At 42.7% G+C, this 26,183-nt stretch overlaps 1 protein-coding gene across 4 annotated transcripts in view; it reads left to right on the forward strand.

Moving 5' to 3' along the window:
- Window positions 1–26,183, forward strand: part of ZNF608 (zinc finger protein 608) — a gene marked incomplete at its 3' end in the record, with an annotated part of 130,374 nt that overhangs the window by 51,697 nt on the left and 52,494 nt on the right. For all 4 annotated transcript variants that reach the window (XM_081880307.1, XM_081880306.1, XM_081880308.1 and 1 more), the window contains one exon: window positions 5,245–5,500. In XM_081880307.1, coding sequence (XP_081736433.1) covers window positions 5,245–5,500 — 256 coding nt within the window. The remainder of the gene's footprint in view (window positions 1–5,244; window positions 5,501–26,183) is intronic.

A 26,183-nucleotide genomic window follows, 5' to 3' on the forward strand; every position in this document is an offset into this window, starting at 1 on the left:
CTTCTGTGATAAATAGCAAGGCTACTGCTCAGCATGCCCTAACACCTGGGAATAATCATGCAAAAATAACAGCGAGGAACTGCAAAGCGTCTGTTCTTGACATTAACTTTCCTCAGCTTGACAGACTGCCACCAGCAGATGTTAGACTTGTGTACCTTTCCCCTTCCCCACCCCCCATTTGAGATGGCTGCCTTCCCCGCTTCGGCCTTTTCAGCCCTCGTATGCTGCCTTGCGAGTTCTTTTGGGGACTTTCAACCAAATAAAACAAAATACAGTGGTGCCTCGGGTTACATACGCTTCAGGTTACATACGCTTCAGGTTACACACTCCGCTAACCCAGAAATATTCCTTCAGGTCAAGAACTTTGCTTCAGGATGAGAACAGAAATCGTGCTCCAGCGGCGCAGCAGCAGCAGGAGGCCCCATTAGCTAAAGTGGTGCTTCAGGTTAAGAACAGTTTCAGGTTAAGAACGGACCTCTAGAATGAATTAAGTACTTTACCCGAGGTACCACTGTATTGGGTTTGTGAACCCTGTGGTCTTTGAAGAAGCAGCGATAATACCAGCAACATTCTGAGTGGCGTTTGAAATTAGGAGGCACGTTTGAAATCAGGGCATGTTTTTTGTCTGAAACTTGGGGATGCACCATGTACTTCTGACTCAGGAAATGGTTCCCCTTTCAAAGGTGTAAAAGTATCACATGGTAGACGGTGTATTCCTTATGACTGCTGGTGTGGGCACACTGGCTTCCTCCCCACCCACTCCGGCGCATTTCTCCGGACGTGCTAGCTTTTCATGCTCAAGGGGGTCTTGTTTTTGGCTACCTTGAGATTAGTGGTTAAGAGCAGTAGTCTCGTAATCTGGGGAACCGGGTTCGCGTCTCCGCTCCTCCACATGCAGCAACTGGGTGACCTTGGGCTAGTCACACTTCAGAGAAGTCTCTCAGCCCCACTCACCTCACAGAGTGTTTGTTGTGGGGGAGGAAGAGAAAGGAGAATGTGAGCTGCTTTGAGACTCCTTCGGGTAGTGAAAGGCGGGATATGAAATCCAAACTACTACTACTCTTCCTCTTCTTCTTCTTCTTCTTTTTTGTCGTCTGAGCTGGTACCATTTAGGAAGGTCTGTAACGTGTGTTGTGTCTGCACACTTGAATGTGTATGTTAGACATCAAAAATCCACTGAGCAATATTTCCTGTTTAGCATTACTGCTCTGTGCCTGCCTCGCTCTCTTTCCTTTAGTGTCATAGCATTTTAGGGCTGGAAGGGATTTGATGTTCCCATGAAACACTATTGCACCGGGTTAGTGTCTCTCATATGTAGATGATCTTCTTCTTCTTCTTCTTCTTCTTCTTCTTCTTCTTCTTCTTCTTCTTCTTTCCTGCCCAGTCACTCGGGGCGGCTTACAGCATATCCAAAAAACGTAGTAAAAACATTAAGCGCTGAAACCCTCCTGATACAGGACTACCTTCAGATGTCTTCTGAAAGTTGTGCAATTCTTAAAATCTGAAGGGAGGGTGTTTCACAGGGCGGATGCCACTACCGAGAAGGCCCTCTGCCTGGTTTCCTGTAACTTCATTTCTCGCAGTGAGGGAACCAGCAGAAGACCCTCGGAGTTGGACCTCAGTGTCTGGGATGAGCGATGGGGGTGGAGATGCTCCTTCAGGTATACTGGGCTGAGGCCATTTACTCAAGCAACATTCTCTTTACTTATAAGTCAATATAAGCACAGAGGATTCATAAACAAATAGGATGCTCATTGCAGCAACTATTCCATCCTAGAATTCCAAGCATTCTTTCTGTTTTGAGAAAGTAGACCATTTCACAAAGTTTTAAGACATTTAGAGGAAGTAGACTAATTCTTTAATGCTACTTCTGCTCATGGGTACAATTTAGAGAAATTTAAGTATGCATGACACATTCGGGATTCTGTCTTGTGGTCTTTATCCAGGAGACCATAAGTGCATCATAACTCCCCCCCCCCTAAAATATTATCAACATATTGTGTGAGCGGCACTGTGCTTTGGGAACATAAATTCACATATTTTGATAAGATATGGGCAGTGCTGCCAAATGTAGATTCAGTGACCACCTATTAGGTCTGCTTCTCCAAACTCTGGCACTGCAATATGAAGCCTGAAACCCGAATGCAGAGTTCCCTGGTACTGAGGAATCAATCCACATGTGGAAACTTGTAATTTTACATAGACACATTTCTCTAGAATGACCAAGTGTCTGGTGTCTTGTCATTTTGCAGAGCTTCTTTTATTTTCTAATCCAGAGGCCTCAATCAAGACTGGCTTGTTATACTTTGTGCATTTGTTGCCATCCCTCACAATTCTTCCGTTACGCCGCCTTCTTTTGTATAAGAGCATTTAATCTCTGTAGCAACATCGAACTCCTTCAGGCAGCACAGAAAGTTAAACATTGCCTGTCTCTATGTCAGTGTTTCTTACAGTAACGTGGTTGAAACAGTCCTGTTTGGTTTTGAAGAGCAAAATGTTTTGTGACTAGGACACCATCTTGAAGTGTCTTAACATTTATTAATAAACACAGTGTTTATTTATTTACAGCATTTATACCCCGCTATTTTTTTCTCCTTCTTTAAAAAAGTCTTCTTTAAAAGATTCTAAATTTGTGTCTTTTATCAGTGCCGTCAGTTTTGCCATCTCTGCATATTGCAAGGCTGAATCTGTCATTTTTAATGTTAGTAACCCATTCTTCTCCAAGAAACTTAGAGGAGCATATGTGGTTCCGCCATTTTATCCTCCCAGCATCCTCGTGAGGTGGGCTGGTCCAAGGTCACCCAGGGAACCATTTGATTGAGAGGTCTCTCCAAATCCTTGTGGTCCAACAGAACCTTGAACTCACTTGTTGACCAACTACCCCCTACTGGATCTCTTAAAAAACCCGTTAATTTCACAGGGTTCTATCTATCTATGAGGGGGTATAGCTTGAGCTGACACTGTGTTGCTCCACATCTGGATAAATGCTGGGGGAAACACAGGAACCAAGTGCATTTGCGTTACTGAAAAGAAGGCTGGAGGGCCTCTGTTATGAGAAGTCTGTGCGGCAGCCAAAACTCATGTAGTGCAAACTCTGGCCCTGTGTCTTGAATGTAGTTCAAAGATAAATATTGGGGGTTTTTCGTCCTTACTTATCCAATGACTAGTTTGCAAGGAACAGCTGTTTTTGAGGTCAGTTGGTTTTCACTCGCCTGCATGCTTGATTTCTTGTTGAAAAGCTTTCCCTCCCCCCGCACCCTTTCTTTTAACGCTGCCAACATCTTAAAAGTCTGATGGCAGCAGGATAAACACATAACAGAAGTACAGAGCTTCTGTACTCTGCTGTGCTTTATTTCATCCCTCCCTTTTTTTGGGTCAGGTAGTTGCCAAACCTAGAGATTCAGCCGTCAAGTTTTAACCAGCATAGAATAAGTTTGCCTTCCAGGTTTTTAATAAAGATTATCGGTAGGTCTCAGTAGGAAACGTAAATTGCGTCCCATTTGTCTGTGTACTGTGTTTGTTTAGAGTACAGTCAAAACTCGGATCCCGAATGCCTCCGTTATCGTACATTTCAGCTCCCGAACACTGAAAACCCGGAAGTAAATGCTCAGGTTTTTTAAATGTTTTTTGGAACCCGAATGTCCGACGCAGCTTCTGCCTGAGTGCAAGCGGCTCTTGTAAACAACCAGAAGCCATGCCTCGGTTGTTGAACTTTTCGGAAGTTGAACGGTCTTCCAGAACAGATTACGTTTGACAACTGAAGTTTGACTGTACACAGGTTACATTATGCCAGCGGTCAGCAAACTTTTTCAGCAGGGGGCCAGTCTACTGTCCCTCAGACCTTGTGGGGGGCCAGACTATATTTTGAAAAAAAAATGAACAAATTCCTATGCCCCACAAATAACCCAGAGATGCATTTTAAATAAAAGAACACATTCTATTCATGTAAAAACACGCTGATTCCTGGACCGTCCACAGGCTGGATTTAGAAGGCGATTGGGCCAGATCCGGGCCCCGGGCCTTAGTTTGCCTACTCATGCATTATGCCATTGTATTTTCAGCTGCTAGTTTTTCCAAGGAAAGATACTCCGAAGGAAGGGAAAGAATATAGTTCTTCTACATCCAATTCTCCAGTTTTACCTTTCACATACAGACTTTGGGATTACTTAGGTGGGGTTAGTGTTGTCCCCCTTAACCACGCCTGCACTTCCAGTGTGCACAAGATTCCTGTCTCCACATAGCCAAAGGCCTTTTCGTTTTACTTCATGTGTCTGATGATTTCATGCCACAGTAACTTAGACAATTTCTAAGATGGCTCAACTTATTTTTCATAGTCATAGTAGAATGGAGCCCATATTAGAGAATAAACGTTTAAAAGTCATTTCTACATAAGATGCTACCTCAAATTACTGTTGATGTCTTAGTTGGTTCGTGATCTTAGGCATCTGAAAAGCCTGGGAGCAAATATTAAAGCGAGCGATCAGAATGTCTAAAACAGAGCTTTCCAAACTTTTCCTGTTGGTGACACACTTTTTAGACATGCCTCATTTCCGCAACACAGTAATTCAGTTTTGCAGTACAGTGGACGCTCTGGTTGCGAATGTGATCCGCGTGGGATGCACATTCACAACCCGCAGTGGCGCGTCCGTGCACACGCGGGTTGCGATTCAGCGCTTCTTCACATGCGCAAAGCACGATTTAGCGCTTTTGCACATGTGTGATCGCCAAAACCCAGAAGTAACCCGTTCCAGTACTTCTGGGTTTCAGCGGTCCGTAACCCAAAAAAACGCAACCTGAATCGTCTGTAACCCAAGGTATGACTGTAATTCAGTTTTACTGAGTTTAGCAAACTGGAAGGGAACCCCTTTCTGGCCTTGGAAGGAGCACGGGAGCGTTTGTGTGACACACCTACACACTGCAGCCAACACAGTGATGTGTCGCAACAGACAGTTTGGCAAGCTCTGGTCTAAAAGATAATAATTCAGTGAGTCACTAATACAGGGTGGCAACTCAGTGGTCACACGGACAGAGTTTGAAGACAAAATTTCCTAAGTGACCATAGTTATTTTAAGAGGATAACAAAATACGTTTTGATTGGCGCATCTTGATATAATGTGACTTTTTGGGTACTGCTTCATAATGTGTGGAATTGCTGTATTCAGAACTCAGTGTGTGTATAAACACAATATTTCCTAATACCTTCAGCATATGACAGACTGTGTCTTTCTTTGTTTTTGTTTTTAGGTTGACCCCCTCTTTACAGTGCCTGCACCTCCGCCTCCTATCTCCAGTAGTCTTACACCTCAGATTCTGCCTTCCTACTTTTCCCCATCTTCATCCAACATTGCTGCTCCAGTTGAGCAACTTTTGGTACGGACTCGTTCAGTGGGTGTGAATACTTGCGATGTTGGAATAGTAACGGAACCTGAATGCCTTGGACCATGTGAACCTGGGACCAGTGTGAATTTGGAAGGGATTGTATGGCATGAAACCGAGGAAGGTAAGTTGTGGTTTCTCTTCCCATTTTGTTTGAATGTTGCATCTGCTTCACAAGTTTGTTAGTCATATTATACAGTACTGTTTGTTGTTAGAACTGGAAGAAATTCCCATCATATCTCTTCCCGTGAAACCAGCTACATTTTAAATAAAATAAACTCTTGATACATGATTGTACCAAGTGGCTTATAAACCTTTAGGATAAGATTGGATGTATTTTTAGATATTTAATGTCTTTGTTTAAAAATAAAATGGTTTACAGCGTAACAGAATAATGGTGCAGGAGGAAGTGTTTATAAAAGTGATACAATTTTAGAAGTATATCTGAAACTCACACTTGTATACTTTAAAACATTCTATGCAATACCCTGTACAGGCAATCTGTATTTAATGTGGGGAGATTTCCTGAGCATTCGTTTTAATTTTTTATTGTAAAGAAAAAAGATTTGTGCTGCATGAATACATTTTCTGGTGATGTTAACAGTTATGAGAATTTGTTTTTTGAATTGGAAGTTCAGTCCATGGAGAATTTGTTTTTTGAATTGGAAGTTCAGTCCATGGAGGTTTCATGGATAAGGCACATTAATTAAAATAAGGCAACCTGTTGCTTGATGAATAAGCAGGCATTTATTGAAAATAATTAAGAGATGAAACTTTGGTCAGGAAAATAATTGGAAGTGTGATGACTCTTGTTAAAATTAAGGCATCAGAAAAAGCTTTTATTTGTCATGGGCAGATTTTTTCCATTATAAATTCTGTGAGATAATCTCTTATTGCCTGAATTTACTGTTATCAATGATGGAATTATTGTACATGCTGGCCTAATTGCTGGTTTTGACGTAGGATATTATCTAATCAGAACTGTTGGAATGGGTGCTGTTACAGATGTTTTCTCATGTTTGCTTGAGCAGTGTTTAATTACTAGTGATTTAATAGCTGCTGTATTGGAAGCAAGAAATTCCATTTCAAAAGTGTCCTACAGCACATCAGCTGATGATAAATCCTAACATGCTTCAGTTGTATGCGCAACAGTAGTTCATTCTGTGCAATGATATATAAGGCACCAGCAGAGTGCTTTACACTGTCTGCCTGGAAATCAATAGAAAGATTCTGACTTGCTTGCTTTTATATGCTCTCGTCCATCCATCTCTTTTGCTGCGCATGCTTTCATCAGATTCGTAATCTAGATTGATCCTTTTAGATTGTTTTCAAAGCACATATAAATTCTGTTTTAAAATATGCAGGCTGAAGTGCCCGCCTCTCTCCCTTCATGTTCTTTTCACTGACCTGCGTTAGCCAGAGTTGGAATGTACGAGTGTGAATTGTGGTGACATGAAAGAGCAGTAGCTTTTAATAGTGTTATTCTTGCTGAGTAAGCTAAACTTCTGACCCCCACTGAATTAAGAAGTGCGCCTTGTTAAAGGTCTGGAGGGCAGCAGTGTGGTATTTTATAATGTGCCTCCGTGCTCACAAGAATGATATTCCATCTGCCTGCTTTTGGTACTACTCGGATGTGCTCAGCTGAGAAGATTTTTATTTCTTGAAATTGCCTGATCCAGAGTCCCTGCCTCTGTTTATGGGAAGGGGTGTATAGTCTAGGAAACTGCGCCAGTTATTATCCATTCTGTTTGTGCATCTGCAAATCTGGGACATTTGCGTGACATTAGCAAGATGACTACTCAGCCTTCAAAGCTGCAGAGAATAGGGAAACAGGATAATAAAGGTTTCACTTGTTGATGTCTAGCATATTGGAAAGCTTCTTGAGTAATATTAATAGCGTCTTAACACTGATAAATCCCTGAAAATTGTTGTGGGCTTCTAAGAAAGGAAAGAAGCAGATCCTGATTTAATATAGGAATATTAAGCTGAATATATTAAGCTGAGCCTTCTAAATATGGGAAATTCAATAGATGTGGCTGTCTGATGGTTTTTCCTTTGTGACAAAAATTACCTGGTAGTGTAATGCTACGTAATGAAAAATTGCTTATGCTTCAATCCAAGACACAATTGCAAGTAAATTCTGTTAATTTCATAGATCCTTAGTACATTTAGCATTGGGTTCTAATGGTCTCATTTACATGTTAGTGTTTGGGACACACTTCTGGCTGACTTAATGAGCAAATCATGGTTTCTAGGGAGCAAGCATTGAATCTGCACCAAGCCCAGGTGTCTGAGGTGTTATGCATAGTTTTACACTTCAAACAGTGCATTTCCCTTGGAGGATAAGCCAGGTTTTAGTCAAACCTATGGGGCAGAGAGACATACACTGGTTGTAGTTGCTTTGTTATTACAGTCAAACCTCATTCTGCGTCCGCCTCCTATTGCATCCACTTTGGCAAACATCTGTGGCAAACCGGAAAGGGTTACTTCCAGGTTCGCCGCTTGTGCATGCGCAGAAGGCTAAATCGTGCCACGTGTGTGCGCAGACACGGCACTTCGACGTGCATCATTTTCAGCTTGCGGATGGGCTTCTGGAACACATCCTGTCCAAAAAATGAGGTTTGACTGTCATTTATTTAAAAAAACTGGAATTTCTCTTCTCTGAGGCTCAGTGTGGCTTCCAGCAAAGCAAACCATACAACAGTGGCAGCAAAACTATGTAAAAAAACAAACAAACAAACACAGTCTCTTCATCAAGAAACCACTGAAAATAGTGTACTCTGTGTCAACAGTCCCACAGGTCTAGCTCTAAGGCTTTTGGAAGAGCTAGGTTTTGCATCCTTTTAAGAAAACCTCCAGAACAGCTTTTGGACCTCATCAGAGATGTTGTTCTGAAACCTTGAAATAATTAGGTTAATGGCCCTTGCTTCTTATCCCTGATGTATTCACCAGATGTATCAGATGCTTGCATTCATACAGTTAAATACTAAACAGTGAAATTGGTAACTTTCATCCAGACAACAGGATAGGTACAAGGATGATCCGAATAGCAGTGATGCACTCCTGAGGCTCAAGCGTGAGTCATACCTGAACACGGCACCTTTTTCGATGCTTATGAGAGACAGAAATTGTGTTGAATGGCGTTGAGTCATCAGCCAGGATCAGTTGTGCAGTGATCACAATTGGTTTGTAGGAGGTCTGAGCTGCACATATGGCAGCCATATACAAAATGCAGTTTGAGCAGCTGCAATAATTCCTTGTAAAAAGAGGAAGATAAAGAAGAGCTGGTATTAACGGCCGGCGTAATGAGAACAGCATGGCATATAAAAGAGATGCAGTTTTATTTTGCATGGAGTTCTTAAAATGGTAATATGGGCTGCTCTAGTGTAGTCCCCCCCATATCTCTGTAACGTGCACTTTGAGCGCATGAGGGGCTTCTTGTGTGGCACTCCCAGAATGGGTACTCCCGTAAAAAAGGCAAGCTGCCGTTTGATAAGGCAATCCCAAACTGTACTGTTCAAAGGAAGGCCACTTTGGCCTCTGTTACCACTGTATATTTACAAGGACCTCCATCCTAGCAAGAATACAGTGGACCCTCGGGTTACGTTACCTTCGGGTAATGTAACTTTTGGGTTGTGAATGCAGCAAACCCGGAAGTGTATACTTCCGGGTTTCGCTGCGTGCACATGTGCAGAAGCGGTGCCTCATGTTGTGGACTTTTCAGGGTACGTACGGACCCCCAGAATGAATTAAGTTCGTATCCAGAGGGTCCACTGTACCAATAATCGGGACTCAATTAGGGATGGGTGATAATGTCATGCAAAACGAGTTTGAAGTTGCCATCGTGAAATCAGTTGCAAAATTTTTGACCCAGTAATATATCACGAATCAAGATGTGTGCTAGGGCCAGGAGATAGATCGTTCAGAACCGGTTTGAAGTCTAAATCATGTTTTGTGCGTGCATTGGTGTGCTATGCAAGTATTACAGTGTGGGGGATGATGTATCCCGATGTTTAGCTGGTGGTATATTGCAGTGTAGAAAACCAGGTATCGGCCAGTCCTACTGTTTGCTTCTACACAGTTCCATCCTTATTTCACACATCATGATATGTTGGTATATTGTGATGTTCAGCTGGTGATATATTGTGATGTTGAAAACCAGATATCTCCCAGCCCTAGTCTCAATTGGAAAAAATGCCTGTTAGCAACCCATCCCTTTATTCTGCCATTGTCAAAACTGATTTCCCTAGTCTTCGTCACGCCTTCTCTCTTTTCCCCTTCAGTGTGTCCCGTCTTTTGGATTGTAAGCCTTTAGGGCAGGACTTACACTATATTTTGATTTATGTACATCACCCCCACATCAATACCGCTTTTAAATTGTTATTTGTAGTTATCTTTAAATTGCTGTGAGCTACTTTGGGATATAGTCTTCATTTGCAAAGTAGGATAATAAAAAACAAGATTCCAGAAGTGTTAGGCAGCCTACAAGTATTGCCATCAAATGGCTTGTTTTTCCAGTTGAAGGCATTGGAAAACATCTGCATGACTGACCAGGGAAAGAAAAATTGCTATTATTGGGGGTGGTGGGGGTGGAGAAGGGGCTTCAAGAGAGAACTGGAGTCAGATAAGATTACTGTCATTAATGACATCATTAATGGCATTTCCCTGCTGAGAAGAAAAAAGTGGGGAAAGGCCTCAAGGGTAATAATATTGGTATACTAAAATCTGTGTTCAGTTCAGACCTGTTCTCAAGTGTAGCAACTGGGAATATGTTGGCAGACTGAAGACTTCAGAAACTGTGCTCCTCTGGTCAGTTTGCAGGAAAGAAAAAAAAAAGCCAACAGTGCATTAGCTGACACAAATCTTTGTAACCAGTCAGACTCAATTAAAGTAAAATATCTGAGAAGAGAAGACTATTTAGATGATAACAGATGGGCTGCAATGTAAGGTTAGTGAGGGCAAATACAGAAGCTGTCTTGATAGTTGCTTCTAAGAAGGCTGATATTATCGCTAGTTTGACTGTGCTGGTCTATATTCAAATAATGTAGGCCACTCAGAAGTCACTATGCAGTATGGAATAAATTAAAAACACATTTTAGTATTTTTAATTGTAGTATTGCCAATACTATTACAGTGGTACCTTGGTTCTCAAACTTAATCTGTTCTGGAAGTCCGTTCCAAAACCAAAGTGTTCCAATACCGAGGTGCACTTTCCCTTAGAAAGTAATGCAGAATGGATTAATCCGTTCCAGACTTTTAAAACCAACCCCTAAAACAGCAATTTAACACGAATTTTAATATCTAACAAGACCATTGATCCATAAAACGAAAGCAATTTACTATAAAATAAATAAAGACAGTATTGTAGATGATAAAAAAATTAAAATTGTTTTTTTCTTTTCTTACCTGCACTGATGATGGTCATTGTTTGGATGGGGGGCTTTTATCCATTTCCGCAGTCGCACAATCAATCAATCAATCAGTAGCTGAACTGGGTTCCACACAGAAACAAATTAACCGAAAAAGCCTCAAAAACGCAAAATAAATAGCAAAAACAAAAGACCCAAACTTCATCCGTTCCGGAAGTCCGATTGACTTCCGAAATGTTCGAAAACCAAGGCACAGCTTCCCATTGGTGCAAGTGCCCCGGAAACAATAGCCGACAGCCGCATCGGATGTTCGGCTTCTGAAAATAGTTTGAAAACCGTAACACTTACTTCCAGGTTTTCGGCATTTGAGAACCAAGGCGTTTGAGATCCAAGGTTACCCCATGTAGTAGTATTACTGTTACTTTTATTATTTCTTACAGTAAGCAACATATGGATAGGCTGGGTAAAAAACAACAACCCAAAACACCTTTATACTTCCACTTTCACAAATACGATTTCTCTAAGGATGGGGAACCTGAAAGATTATATAATTAACTGTGACACAACTGTATATCATCAGCTGCTTAAGGGGCATTTTGAAGAAAAGAAACTGCAAATATTTATTCTCTCTGGTTTTGGCTGCGAACAGCTGTAGCCATCAGAAGTAATTGTTCTTATGAAGGGTTTTATGCTTGAACGCTGATCCAAAGACAGCCATCCTTCACCTGCCTGCCACTGGTTCCAGAACAATCCGTCACCTCGTCGCATTTGTCTCCGCTCAGATTGCTGGGTTGGCATTCCGATTCTTCGTAACAATAGGTTCTTGTTCGATACTAAACACAGACGAAGGGTAGTTGTGTCGCTTTTCTTTTTTAACAAGTGGTATTCTCAGCTTGACGTGTCCTGATAGTTTGAGAAAGAAAATGAAAAGGGGGGGGGGTTGGTCCTCATTTTGTAAAATCAATTTTTCATCGAGGATTTAAGAAAGCAAGTAGATTGTATCCCTCTTGTCAGACATAGGTTTCTGTTCAGTTACCTATAGCATTGTAAACCTCTCCTATGAAGATAGTAAACTGCATGGATCTCTTTTTCTTTTCTTTTCTTTTATTCTGCCACCGCCTAGCATATTCTTAACTGACCTTGCAGCTCATTAAGTCTGGTTTCCTGCTTCAGTAACTTGGAACTGTCAATCAAAAGCTTGGCTTCGAATGCCTGCAGTTTTCTAGCCGTCTTTTGACTCTTGGTCCTCTTCCCAGTTACGTTCTGTTCCTGAATCTTAATGTCATAATAATCCCTTTGTTCCATATTTTGACTAGGAACTTTTTTTTTTTTTTGTAGTGGCTGTTATGAACAATCCCATTGTAAACCTCTGCTAGCAAAGTCTCCATGCACCAGTGACCAGGGAAGACAGCCACAACAAATTCGGAGAGCCAGTGTGGTGTAGTGGTTAAGAGTGGTAGTTTCATAATCTGGGGAACCGGGTTCGGGTCTCCGCTCCTCCACATGCAGCTGCTGGGTGACCTTGGGCCAGTCACACTTCTCTGAAGTCTCTCAGCCCCACTCACCTCACAGAGTGTTTGTTGTGGGGGAGGAAGGGAAAGGAGAATGTTAGCCGCTTTGAGACTCCTTAAAGGGAATGAAAGGCGGGATATCAAATCCAAACTCCTCCTCCTCCTCCTCCTCCTCCCCTTCTTCTTCTTCTTCTTCTTCTTCTTCTTCTTCTTCTTCTTCCTAATAAGCCCTCCCTCCAGCTGCTTTCTTGTGGGCTGCACATGCTAAGCTTTGGAATCCCATTACAGTCATACCTCGGGTTACAGATGATTCAGGTTGTGGTTTTTCAGGTTGCGGACATGCCGTAACCCGCTGAATCGCAACCCACGCGTGCACAGATGCAGGTTGCGAATGTGCATCCCGCACGGATCACGTTCACAACCTGAGCGTCCGCTGTACGGTAAAGTATGAGACTCAGAATCGCAGGGTCGTGGGTCCCACATAGGGCGAAAGATTCCTGCATCGCAGGGGCTTGGACTAGATCAGGGGTGGGCAAACTAAGGGCTGAGGGCAGAATCCGATCCAATCGCCTTCTAAATCCGGCCCGCAGACGGTCCGGGAATCAGCGTGTTTTTACATGAGTAGAATGTGTGCTTTTATTTAAAATGCCTCTCTGGGTTATTTGTGGGGCATAGGAATTCGTTCATTTTTTTCAAAATATAGTCTGGCCCCCACAAGGTCTGAGGGACAGTGGACCTTCCCCCCACTGAAAAAGTTTGCTGACCCCTGGACTAGATGATCCTTGTGGTCTTTTCCAACTCTACAATTGTGTAACTCCACACTGACAGTGCAGAATGTGCTTCGTTTGTCTTTGGAACTGATTGAATAATAGTGCAAGAAATGTAGAATTAGTGTGGTTGAGGTTTTATGAAACCAGTGTTTCTTATATATATTATATATAATATTAATATTATATATATTATTTAATATTAATATATATTAACGGGTGTTTTATTTTGGAATATCTGTGTATATGTAACATCACACACAGACTTCTTTCCAGCAGCTGCGATGCTGAGCTGGGACATGTAAACACAAAAGGAATCTCAACTAGTGTGGTGTGGGTAAAGGACTGGAAATAGCTACAGGCTGCATGATTTCCCGCCCTGACCTGGCCACAGTGATCCATGTGATGGTCACCTCCAGGCTTGACTACTGTAACTCGCTCTACGCGGGGCTGCCCTTGAAATTGTCACCGGAAACTCCAGCGGGTCCAGAATGCTGCAGCGAGGTTCCTGACGGGGTCCTTGCCATGGGAGCATATTCACCCAGTGCTCTACCAGCTTGTAATGGCACCCAGTGGAGTATAGGGTCAGGTTTAAGGTGCTGGTTTTGACCTTTAAAGCCCTAGAACTTATCGGACAGCCTCTCCTGGTATGTCCCGCAGAGGTCCATGAATAATAATAGCTTGAAGGTCCCGGGCCCTAAGGAACCCAGACTATCCTCCACCAGGGCCAGGGCTTTTTCCGTGATGGCTTTTCCCTTTCCTCTTCTATGAAGAAACCATTTCTGGGACCCCACATTTAAATTCTTCCCAGGTCTCCTTGCTGGCCCTAGAAGGACCAACTTGGCCAGGTAGCCTGGTGATCATTTGATGTCTACTGACTGTTCCCCCGCAAAGAAAATGACCCCATAATTTTTGAATTTTATTGATATTGATGCTGCATTTTATGTTCTATTTTATGCTGTTTTTAAGTTGCATTTCAATCAATGTTTTATATTTGCTGTTAGCTGCCCTGAGCCCGGTTTTTAAACCAGGAAGGGCGGGGTATAAATAAAAATGTACAGTGGTGCCTCGCAAGACGAAATTAATCCATTCCGCGAGTCTCTTCATCTTGCGTTTTTTTCGTCTTGCGAAGCATGGCTATTAGTGGCTTAGTGGATTAGCGCTATTAGCAGCTTAGCGGCTATTAGCGGCTTAGCGGCTTAGAAAAAGGGGGGGAGGGAAAGAACTCGCAAGACATTTTCGTCTTGCAAAGCAAGCCCATAGGGAAATTCGTCTTGCGAAGCACCTCAAAAGACGAAAAACTCTTTCGTCTAGCGAGTTTTTCGTCTTGCGAGGCATTCGTCTTGCGGGGCACCACTGTATTCTTATTGTGTTCACAATTTTTGCATGGGCAGCAGGTTGAGCAGAAAGTGGGTAGTCAATGCCGCAGCCATTTTTACAGCCCCGTGTCTACCACACTACAAGCCGTCGTGTAACTAGCTCTGCAAGCTAGTTGATACATGTATTTTGAGACTGGTGTTTGTGTGCATGTGTTTATAAACTTTCCCCCCAATTACAATGTTGAAGGCTCAGTATCTATTTTGCAGACTACTCTCACAAACAAGAACTTTTCCATTATCAGTTACATATCTTTCAGTGGCTAAGTGAATAAAGAGCTGGTGCCCAACTGTTGCTGTTCAATTATTAAATATTGGTGACTAAAATAACAAAAGGTCAGTACATATTCCCAACATACAATTCCCCTTTGCTCCAGATTTTTGTAATGATTTAAACTTGAGCTTCGATAAGAGATTAATGGCAACTCTGCCCCCTGTCCCCCCACAAATCCACTCCATTGAAATGAGGCTGTATTTTAATGTTGTATTTTAATCTTGTTTTTAAGTTGTATTTCAATCAATTTGTTTTTATATCGGGTGTTAGCCGACCTGAGCCCAGTCTTGGCTAGGGAGGGCAGGGTATAAATAAAAATTATTATTATTATTATTATTATTATTATTATTAAACCAGAAATTCCAGACATTGGGCATTTGAAGGCAAGAGGTGCAAATATGTGTGCTACTGTTTACTTATTGACTTACAATTTATGGAGAAACTGTGAATTCGAAATGACCCAACTTCACTTTTCCCTTTAAAAGTTGCACATAGGTGAGAAACCCTTTTAAAATTGGTCGGTACCAGATATAACGTATAGCTTGGAGGGAAAACGTGGCGTGTGGCTCATACAGTGGTGCCTCGCAAGACGAAATTAATTCGTTCCGCAAGTTTTTTCTTCTTGCGAGTTTTTCGTCTTGTGAAGCACGGTTTCCCATAGGAACGCATTGAAAATCAATTAATGCGTTCCTAGGGAGACCGCCTTCAGACCAGGTCCGGGGACAGTCTGTCCCCGGACCTCTTCTGAGGGCTGGCGGGGGGAGAAGGACTTTTCTCCCCACCGCCAGCCTTCAGAACAGCCTTCTGAAGGCTGGCGGTGGGAAGAAAAGCCCTTCTCCCGCCGCCAGCCTTCAGAAGAGTTCCTGCAGGGCTGCCTAGGCTGCGGATAGCAGCCTGCTGTCCGGCGCGAGGGGCGCTCTGAAGCAGAGCGCCCCTCGCGCGGGGCAGACATTCGCAGCTTGGGGAGCCCTGCAGGACTTCCCCGCAGGGCTCTCCAAGCTGCGGATAGCAGGCTGCTGCCCCGCACAAGGGGCGCTCTGCTTCAGAGCGCCCCTCGCGTGGGGCAGACATTCGCAGCTTGGGGAGCCCTGCAGGACTTCCCCGCAGGGCTCTCCAAGCTGCGGATAGGGGCAGCAGGCTGCTATCTGCAGCTTGGAGAGCCCTGCGGGGAACTCTTCTGAAGGCTGGCGGGGGAGAAGGGCTTTTCTTCCCACCGCCAGCCTTCAGAACAGCCTTCTGAATGTTGGCGGTGGGGAGGAAAACCTTCCTCCAACCGCAAGCCCGGGAACAGAGGAGAAGCGCTGCGCGCCTTCTCCTCTGTTCCCGGACCTCCCACCGCAAGCCTTCAGGACAGGTCCAGGAACAGAGGAGAAGGCGCGCTGCGCTTCCCCGCTGTCCCCGGAGATTTCCCTATGGGCTTTCGTCTTGCAAAGCAAGCCCATAGGGAAATTCGTCTTGCGAAGCCGCTAAAAATCGGAAAACCCTTTCGTCTTGCGGGTTTTTCGTTTAGCGAGGCATTCGTCTTGCGGGGCACCACTGTAGTTTGTTGTCTAGAATATGTCTTGTTGATTCATATCGAAAGGCACAGATGTACAATAGGCCATTCTCACATTTTATTTTGACTATAGTTTAAATCAGAATGCTGAAAGCTAGAACCCTATGCCACCATACTTGGAATTAAGTTCCATTGAACTTAGAAGGATTTCACTCCAAGTACCGTATTTTTCGCTCTATAAGACGCACCAGAGCACAAGACGCACCTAGTTTTTGGAGGAGGAAAACAAGAAAAAAAAAAAATCTGAATCTCAGAAGCCAGATCAGCAAGAGGGATCGCTGCACAGTGAAAGCAGCAATCCCTCTTGCTGTTCTGGCTTCTGGGATAGCTGTGCAGCCTGCATTCACTCCATAAGACGCACACACATTTCCCCTTACTTTTTAGGAGGGAAAAAGTGAGTCTTATAGAGCAAAAAATACGGTAAACATGCAGAAAATCATGCTGTTGGTGTCGTGTTCAACTAGGGCAGAGCTTTCCAAACTTTTCATGCTGATGACACACGTTTTAGACATGCATCATTCCGTGACACAGTGATTCAGTTTTGCATTATGTCGTGACACAGTAATTCAGTTTTACTAGCAAACCGGAGGTCAAACTAACCCTTTCCAACCCTGGGGGGAGCGTGGGGAGTGTTTGCGCGACACACCTACACACTGCAGCCGACACACTAACATGTCGCGACACAGTTTGGAAAGCTCTGAACTAGGGCAATAAAGACCAACTTGTTTAAAAGGAATCAGCAAATGTCACTTTTCATAGATAAAGGAAGCTATCTTTTTATAACTCAAGGCAGGGGGAGGGGGCTGCGAAAAGTCCATAGTTTTATACTATAAGATCCTCTGCCTCAATAATGCTCATCTTTTTAAAAAACAAAACAAACAAAAAACCCATGTATAAATGGAAGTTATATAAAAAAAAGGGTTGGGAGAGTTGAAATAAGACTAAATACACTGCAGCTTGACAACTGAAGTGAAAAGAGTGATTTTTATCCATCAGAAGGATAGTTTTAAAGATCTGGAAGTCAGGTAATTTAATTAATGAAATAATAACCCACAAAAGCAGCACACTGAAACATGAATAAGTCTAATGTGCTCTGTGTATGTGCATTTCATGTTTGCACAGAATGCTTAGGGAATCGAGGATGGGCGACCAAATGTGGTAAATTTGAGTTGTTAGCCTTTGTGAATGGTCGTCAACTAGGTTTTACTAAGAACAGACCTATTGAAATGAACGACCCTAACGTAGTCATCTTCATTAATTTCAGTGGTTCTTCTCGGATTAAAATTTAGTTGAGTTCCACCCTGTAGTTATTTCGTCCTGAGAGTTCTGTCAAGCTAGAGTACATATCTGATACTGAAATAGCATATTGGAGAAGATAAGTTAAATAATAATTCATTGTGCTGCCATCCAAGTAAAATATAATAATTAAGAACTTCTGACATGCAGCATTTCTGAAAAGTTTCTTTGGCAGTAATTCTCAAATTCATCCTATTACGATCTCCCCGCAGAATTCTGTGTCTGCATCAACTTGTTCACGATTTCCTTATCCTTGTCTGGAAGTCACTGCTGTTGTTTACTGCTTTCAATTACTGTTTTTAAATTGTATGGACTGAGAAGGTGACATCAAAATTTAATTTCCCAGGAAGGGAATTTAAATGATGGTTTTAAGAAGAGAGAGAATGATTTCTCCTGGCCAAACCATATCAAGATTAGAATGCCTTTGTCCTTTACCTTGGCTAAGAAGTGACATTTTGGAAGCCTATTAATAAAGATGAAGAAAGGATAATCAGATGGAAATTTCAACTGTTGCCCTATTTAATAACCAGCCTTGCAGAACAAAATCAATTCTAGCTTAAGTGTCACTTTCAAACTCAATTTCAAGTACATGAAATAAAAAGCAAAGATACAGCAAAAAGGTTTCATTTGGTTATAAGGCATAAATAAACAGATGCAGCTGTCCCTTGCAAGCTAGATGATACAACACATCACTGAACTAATTCCTGTTGACTGTGTCAACCTGTACTAAATTCTATTAAGGACACAATGTTCAGATTGTCACAAGGACTTTGGGAGTGGGTTTAAATCCTCTCAGCCATGAAGCTAGGGGCTATTACTTCTGGCCACAGACTGTCTTGAATATGGAGTTATTTGGCTTCTTTTCCTTATCTTGACATATAGCAATATCTGTTTTATTACCTGAAAGTTACTGTCTTTGTAGTTTGTCATTCAGAACGTGTGGTCCCTTGGTGTGGGCTTGAGTGAGACAGAGTGGCTGATAACAAACCTATGTTGAAACTCAGTTAAACAGCAAAATAGTCAAAAGGGTGAGGCGAGCAGAGCAGATCGCTAAAGGAAGTGAACCTAGCAGAGACTGGAAGTCAAGAGAAGTCATAGTTGGAAACTTCTCATGAACAGAGAAGCCCACTAGATGAAAACACGTGATGAAGCACATCATGTCCTTGTGTGGGCAGTTATGCGCCACATACAAATATATTGAGTCTAATTTCCCTTCTGCAGGCACTCAGTGCTGTAGCTTTTTCACTCTTGACAATGGCCGTTTTCTTTTTCGGAAGCAGGTTCCTCCCACAGAGCACCAGAGACCCAAATTAACATGAGTTGCACTACTTGCTCCTACTTAAATGGGTACTGTGGAATTTCACTACTTTAGCAATACTTACAGGATGTTTACCAAACCAGCTAAAGGCACACGCTTGCAATATCTTTGAGCTTGAAGCTTTGACATAATCTAAACCAGAACTCTTGGGCCACCAGATATTGTTGAACTACAACTCCCATCATCCCCAGCCAGTTTAGCCCATGGTCAGGAGTGATGACCCAAGTTTGCTTAACTGCCAAAAGAGGAAATTAAAGACTAGTTTTGGGTAGACACAAAACCGTGCAAATAGGCTGTCTTTCAATGCATAAAAAAACAATAAAATGGTCCTTAGTTTTATTCCTGACAATTTTCTACAATGTTCAAATGATACTCCCACAAAGAAAGATCTTCTGATGAAATCTATTAAAAAAAAACTATTTGCCTTGGTTTTATGAGTGTTGGACAGCAGGTGCTAGGAAGCAATCCTAACACCTGGCTAAGGAAAAAGAAAGTGAGTCGTGGGCAACTTACACCTGTGAGGAGTGATGCCTCAGTGCTATCCATATGTTCTGTGTCATAAACATTTTGGGCACCACATGGCAGGATATAGTCTCTGACATTATGTTTGCACTTCTGTCTCAGCAACTTCTAAAGGTAAAAAGAGGTAAAGGACCCCTGGACGGTGGTTGTTGTTGTTGTTGTTGTTGTTGTTGTTGTTAATAATAATAATAATAATAATAATAATAATAATAATAATAATAATTTATTTATACCCCGCCCATCTGACTGGGCTTCCCCAGCCACTCTGGGCGGCTTCCAACAAAATATTAAAATACTGTAATACATCAAAGTCTGTCAAAGGTGACTATGAGGTACGGCACTCATCTTGCTTTCAGGCTGAGGGACGTTTGTCCACAGACAGCTTTCTGGGTCATGTGGCCAGCAGGACACCGTGATGGAAGCCAGAGCGCACAGAAACACCATTACCTTCCTGCCCCAGCGGTACCTATTTATCTACTTGCACTGGCGTGCTTTTGAACTGCTAGGTTGGCCGGAGCTGGGACAGAACAAGGAGAGCTTTCCCCGTCGTGCAGTCTCGAACTGCTGACCTTCCGACCAGCAAGCTCAAGCGGCTCGTTGGTTTAGACCACAGCGCCACTTGCTCCCCTCTTCAGCAACATCTACACTGACATGGTCATGTACACAGGCTGAAAGACGGCAGGATCCCCAAGGATGTGCTTTGTGGGAGCTGACTTCAGACACCAGGCCTGTTGGCAACTCTGCGTTATAAAGATGTCCGCAAACATGACACGAATGCTGGCAACGTTAACCCTGCAGTGTGGGAATCCCTTACAGACGATCACGGTGCCTGGAGGCAGGCAGTCCAGTTATGTATTCACAGCAGTGACCACAGGAGGAATGACCACTGGGAAGAGCGCAGAGAGAAGGAATGCCATGGTGCATCTGTAGCAAAGAAACCATACACCTTCATCTGCCCCATCTGCAATAAAACATGCCTCTCCCATATTGGTCTCTACAGCCACAGCAGGCGCTGTAACTGCAGTGCTTTGACTTTACCCCCGATGGCACCTTCTTGCATTGTTTTTCGAAGCAGACTGGTGCCAGCAGTTTAGCTGAATGCTGCAGCAGAGAAACCCTGCTGCTCACACCTGGAAAGGGTGAAAGACGAGCAATATCCCGTCCAGCTACAAACTGGAACAGCAGGGACCTAGATCAGCCCAGCAGGGATAGCTTCTTACTGCCCATACTTTAAGCACAGAGTGCACCTTGGCCGCATCCAAACCTCCTTCAGCAGAGTGGATTGTGGGTTTAAATTGCTCTTAGAACACAGTCACACTTTGGAAGTCAAACGGAATCTGTTCCGGAAGTCCGTTGGGCTTCCAAAATGTTAGAAAATCAAATTGTGGCTTCTGATTGGCTGCAGGAAGCTCCTGCAGCCAATCAGAAGCCACGGAAGCCCCACTGGACATTCGGGTTCCAAACGAACGTTCGCAAATTGGAACAATCACTTCCGGGTTTGCAGCGTTCAGGAGCCCAAACGTCCGAGTTCCAGGGCGTTCAGGATCCAAGGTACGACTGTACTGTCAAAAGCTTCTCCCCTTAAGTGTGTGTGTGTGTGTGTGTGTGTGTGTGTGTGTGTGTGTAATCTTAAGGATTCTGCACCTTAAAGCTTTATTATTTCACACAGAAGTATCTTCCACTGGGACACTGAGACCCTTTCCCATCTTAAGTGTAAACCTGGTGGTGCAAGGGTAAAGCTGACGTCTAGGTTACAAGCTATTCTGCCTGTCTAGACAAAAAAGATGCAGCTAATAAGCTAGGGGAAATTGTGTTCACAGTGTTGCAGTTTAATAACACCGTAGTCGAAAACAGGCCTCCATTCGGAGGGACAGCTTGATTCAGGCAAACCTGCTAATTTGTTTTCGCCTTCAAGGAGATTTAGAGCCTTTGCATCTTGGCAGTGGCACACAATGTAATTGTTTCCTGCTCCTTAATCTTCAATCTCGTTGCCTAGGATTAGCATGCCCAAGAAAGCATGAAATGTTGACTGTTATTTGCCACACTGTTCCCCTCTTCCTGAAGTCCTTGGAGGAGCTGCTCTGGACTTACTAGATGTTGTGGAAACACAGCCTTCCTTCTGATAACGCCTATAATCATGAGGCTTGTTCACACCGGATGTCTCTCAGTGTATGTTGAAAGGTGAGAGAGTAGGGTAACTGTAATGTGCAAAGCTAAATCTACCCCAAAATTAATTTCTTATCAGGAGAACCTTCCCCCTCCCCGCCCCCCGGAAACCTCACATCTTTTTCACTCCTATACAATTACACCCATTTGTAGTATTAGTCAGTAATGCAGAGAAAGCTGGTTGCAGGATTACTGGCATGTGCATTAGAATAGTGTGTGCTTCAGTAGCAGCAGATCAGAAGACCCCCAAGCCCTGTGAATTAGCAGTGCATGAGTTTGAGGTGCAAACATGAGTCCCATTGTTGTAAACAAACATCTGCCCTTGTTCCCTTATGGGGTGTCCAAGAGCCCATATAGAGTCCTTACATAGGTTTCCTATTGGTAGGAGAAAATAACAGAGGCCAACCAGAGAATATTGAGAAGCAAAGCAGCTAGTAAGCTTGATCTTTATTGATCTGCTGCAACAGGGTGCTCCCCTCACATGCAGGAAAGGAGGAACCCAGAACCAAGGTGTGCCTGCCCTTATATAGACATTTTAAATTCCCTGCCTTGGAGCTAAAGACCACCCCTCCATACATCATACATACATCAGAGAAGGGGTGTAACCTAAGACCACCCCCCAGATACATCATACCTACATCACAGAAAAGGCGGTCTACAGCAGAAATCTGAGTGCGTTGTTTATCTTGTCTGAGAGGTTACCTGTTAATGCTCACTTGATTGGATACCCTGGGGAGCCTGGCCAGTCTTTTGTAATGATAAGTACTTAGTTCCTGAGCCAGTTCACAGGCTCACCCTATTCAAACACAGACATACCCTTAAGACAGGATTTGTGAAGGAAAAGACAATGGGGAGGCTTTTCCATTTTCCTTTGACCTTGCAGAGAAAACATTTGGTCAGTTTGGGAATCAAAAATGGTTTCAGGTCGGTCTTCCTGTGCTGATCTATGTACGTGCTTGGTTGGTACATTTATGAACATTTATTGTATATCTAAGACTTTAAAATTCTTATCACACCATATTGTTTAGCCAGTGCAGCAAGAAAGATCAGGGCAAACTTGAAAAATAAATTTCATTCCATGTTAGAAACTCAGATATGTAAGCTGGCTGCCCAATGGCTCCTTAAACCGGGGCTACAGTCGCTAAAACAGAATGTCTAGCTGCCATTTGGGGGCCAGACGGCTCAAAAGTCGGCTTTTTTGGTTCCTGAAATTCGCTCTGATAGTGGAGATAAAATATAATGAATGGAATTCTACTGGGTGTGTTGCTAGTGTGCGAAAACAGTCAAGATCCGAGGATTCCCAGGCAGGCACCTCCAGATGGTGGAGATGTCGGGCGCCATTCTGGTGCCCGAGCATCTTCACTTGGCCACAAGTGGCCACTAGCCAGGTACAAAATGTGCTCAGCGCCTGGTAAATTTCGAACACTGATTTCATTGCTAGAATATATTTTTTGCTGTGAATAAGCATTAATCATTATTTTTGCTTTGAACCTTTACACTAGTCACAGAGTGGCAGAAAGATATTTATAGCCAAGCAATGCAGTACAAGTTGGAAAGGGGATTTATATGTGGCTTTTAAAATGTTCGGATTGATTTTTTATTTTATTTTTTAAAGGATCTGGAAACGGAAGTAAATTAATTAATACATGCCGTGCAGTAAATTGCCATGTTTTGAGAATAACTTTGGGTGTGCTGGATTGACTCAGAGGCTTGGTAATGAATGGTGAGAGGAACAAGTGAGTCCCTTTTCTTTGTTGAGGCTTGCAGATTCCTGGAAAGATGTGCTTTATTGATCATTGTAAACTCTTCTGCCTTATTACAGTTATATCATGGAATCTGTTTTTAAGGAGTCCTTCTGAGAATTAGTCGGAGAAAAAGCAATTTGATTGTGTTTTCTAATCATGAACAGATGGGAGGCCAGACCTGAAATAGTTTGTTGGCTGCCTGCCACCATCCTATGAATTTTTATTTGTGTGGATGTGTAACAGTTTTATTTTTCCCTTTTTGGGGGGAGAGTAGGCATGTAAGTCTTGGGAAGATTAATCCTTTGTTTCCTGCGAAATGTGTGCTTGTAAAACAAATGTTGCAGCAATGTGCCATGCAGACACCCTGCATTGTGTCAATTAGGAGGCATGACATCAGGAGACTGCACAAGCTGTCAAAGGCTAGAGCAGTTTTCAAAAGCATCTCTTATTCATGGCTTTTCCAGAAGAAGAAGAAGAAGAAGAAGAAGAAGAAGAAGAGGAAGAAGAATAGGAAGAAGAAGAGGAGGAGGAGGGGGGGGGAGGAGGAGGAAAGGAACACTCTCCTTCCACCCAAAAAAGAGCAGTTAGAATGGTATTCCATTCCAGTCTCATTGTTTGAATTGTTGCCCTTATAAGGCTGTCGAACTGTTTCAGAAATAAATCTGTCTACAAAAAATACCAGCTACATTCTCCAACTAATGCCTGTAGGATGGGAAGAATTATTCTTACATACCCTGCTCACCACGTTGCCTTGGCTCCACTAGTACTAAAATGTAAGAATAATTATTATTATTATTATTATTATTAATTAAAATTTTATACCGCCCTATACCCACAGGTCTCAGGGTGGTTCACAAGGTAAAATTGCAATATAAAAACACAAAATACATAAACAAAATATAAACATAAACAGTTGAATAACCCCATAAAATAGTTAAAAACATTTCTAGTGTTTCCGCTGGATGTGTGTTATGGCTAATACAACTGCGACAAAAGCCCATTGTAGCCTCCTGTGCGTTATTCTTTGTGCTGCCGCTGCTATTTTTCTGGTAATACCAATGATGGTTTTCTTACCTTCCTCTAGACGTCTCACTCGCAGTCATTTTTAGATATAGCCCCGAAAGGGCACAGGTACTCTGGCAAGATCCGTTTGTGACACTGCTGGATGCACGCACCACAAATCTACTTGCAGGAAGGGTGCCTAATGACCCACAGCAGGGATGGGGGATCTGTGATGCTTCAGAAGTTGTTGGACTTCAATCCCAGCCAGATTGGCCAACGGTTGATAGCTGATGGGTGGAGTCCCAACAATATCTGGAGGACCACAGCAATGGTTTGAGAAGGTGAAGAATGGCAGAAGTGAGCCCAAATGATGGACTGTGCAGAAATGGCAAAACTTAAAGGAAGATTAAGAGATAAAGATAATTTAGAAAAGGCTGGAACCCATTTACACAGTATCTGCAGAAATATTGTAAAGGAATAGACTCACTTGCAGGGTTTGAATGAACACTTACAATTAAGAAAAATATAGTAAAAAGATGTTGAAACAAATTAGGAAAACAATTAGAAATAAATTTACAAAAGAGATTATGAAATTAGGTTTCTGTGCGCTGCTCTGGTTCGCCAGAAGCGGCTTAGTCATGCTGGCCACATGACCTGGAAGCTGTACGCTGGCTCCCTCGGCCAATAAAGCGAGATGAGCACCGCAACCCCAGAGTCATCCGCGACTTGACCTAATGGTCAGGGATCTCATTACCTTTATAGTAGCAGAAGGGAAAAAAATGTAGCAAAAAACCAGAAGGGGAAGTTGAGGGAAGTCCTTGGGGTGGAGGGAGGAGGGATATTTTTTATTATTTTTGGTTTTTTCTTTATTGTGTGATTTCATTATGTTGATTGAATATAAAATTGTAAAATTGAATAAAAAATATTTTTCATAAAAAAGAAGAATGGCAGAACTGTCCCCTAAGTAAGTGGTGAGAGGCTTCTGTTGTTTCTTGCTGTCTGCAAAGCTCCACATGAACGAGAAGACCTGTGTCCAGCAAGGGGGAGGCTGGCGATGAATAAAATCACTGCACACCTAGCAAGTCAAAGCGATATTTGTGGATAGGAGCTAGGAGACTTGCTGGCCTTGGGATAGCATAGTTACCCATGCACTCCTGCTTGACTCTACTGCCTGCTCTTCAGGTCAGTAGACGAGAGTAAAAATATCCCAGGGCCTAAATGTACATGACAAAGGATTAGAATAGCAACTCTGTTATGCTTTGAGGTTATCTTGTGGTACATTTGTCAAAAAAAGCTGGCCACTACTAACTATAGAACAGGGGAGATAAAGAGGATATTCTCACCCATCACATTTCTGGATCTTACAAATACCATTTTTTATTTTTTTTACCCTGAGGAGAAAACGGAGAGATAAAGCCGAGAGCCCATAAGCCACGACACTGTATACCTTTCTTATTCCTGGATATTATTTGGATAAATGTTGTCTGAACACTGAACAAACGGAGCATTACTGTCTTTTCCTGGTTGCCTGGAAACCCAAATGCCACACTTGTAAAACAAGCCTCCTATTTAAATGGGCGTCTTTTAATGGGATTTCTTTATTGCATATTTAACAATGGACATTTATATTTTACTGCGTTAACGAGATTGTTTTACTGGGATTGTGCCGCATTTTAATAATGCTGCACAATGGCAATATTTTGGAAACCGCTTAGCAACCTGTTTTGGCATTAAGCAGTATATAAATCAATTGAATAATAATAAAGCATAAGAGCGTTCTGTGCAAAGCAGCATAGTGTTGTGAGGGGGAGCTCTGCCCTTCATTCAGTTAATTTTGTTAACATCCTACTTGTTGGCCAATATAGGGTCAAATCCAGCTGTATGCCTCCCTATCCAGATGGCTCTT

This window comes from Podarcis erhardii, assembly GCF_964252035.2.
Source record: "Podarcis erhardii genome assembly, chromosome: 11".
NCBI classification, from domain to species: domain Eukaryota; kingdom Metazoa; phylum Chordata; class Lepidosauria; order Squamata; family Lacertidae; genus Podarcis; species Podarcis erhardii.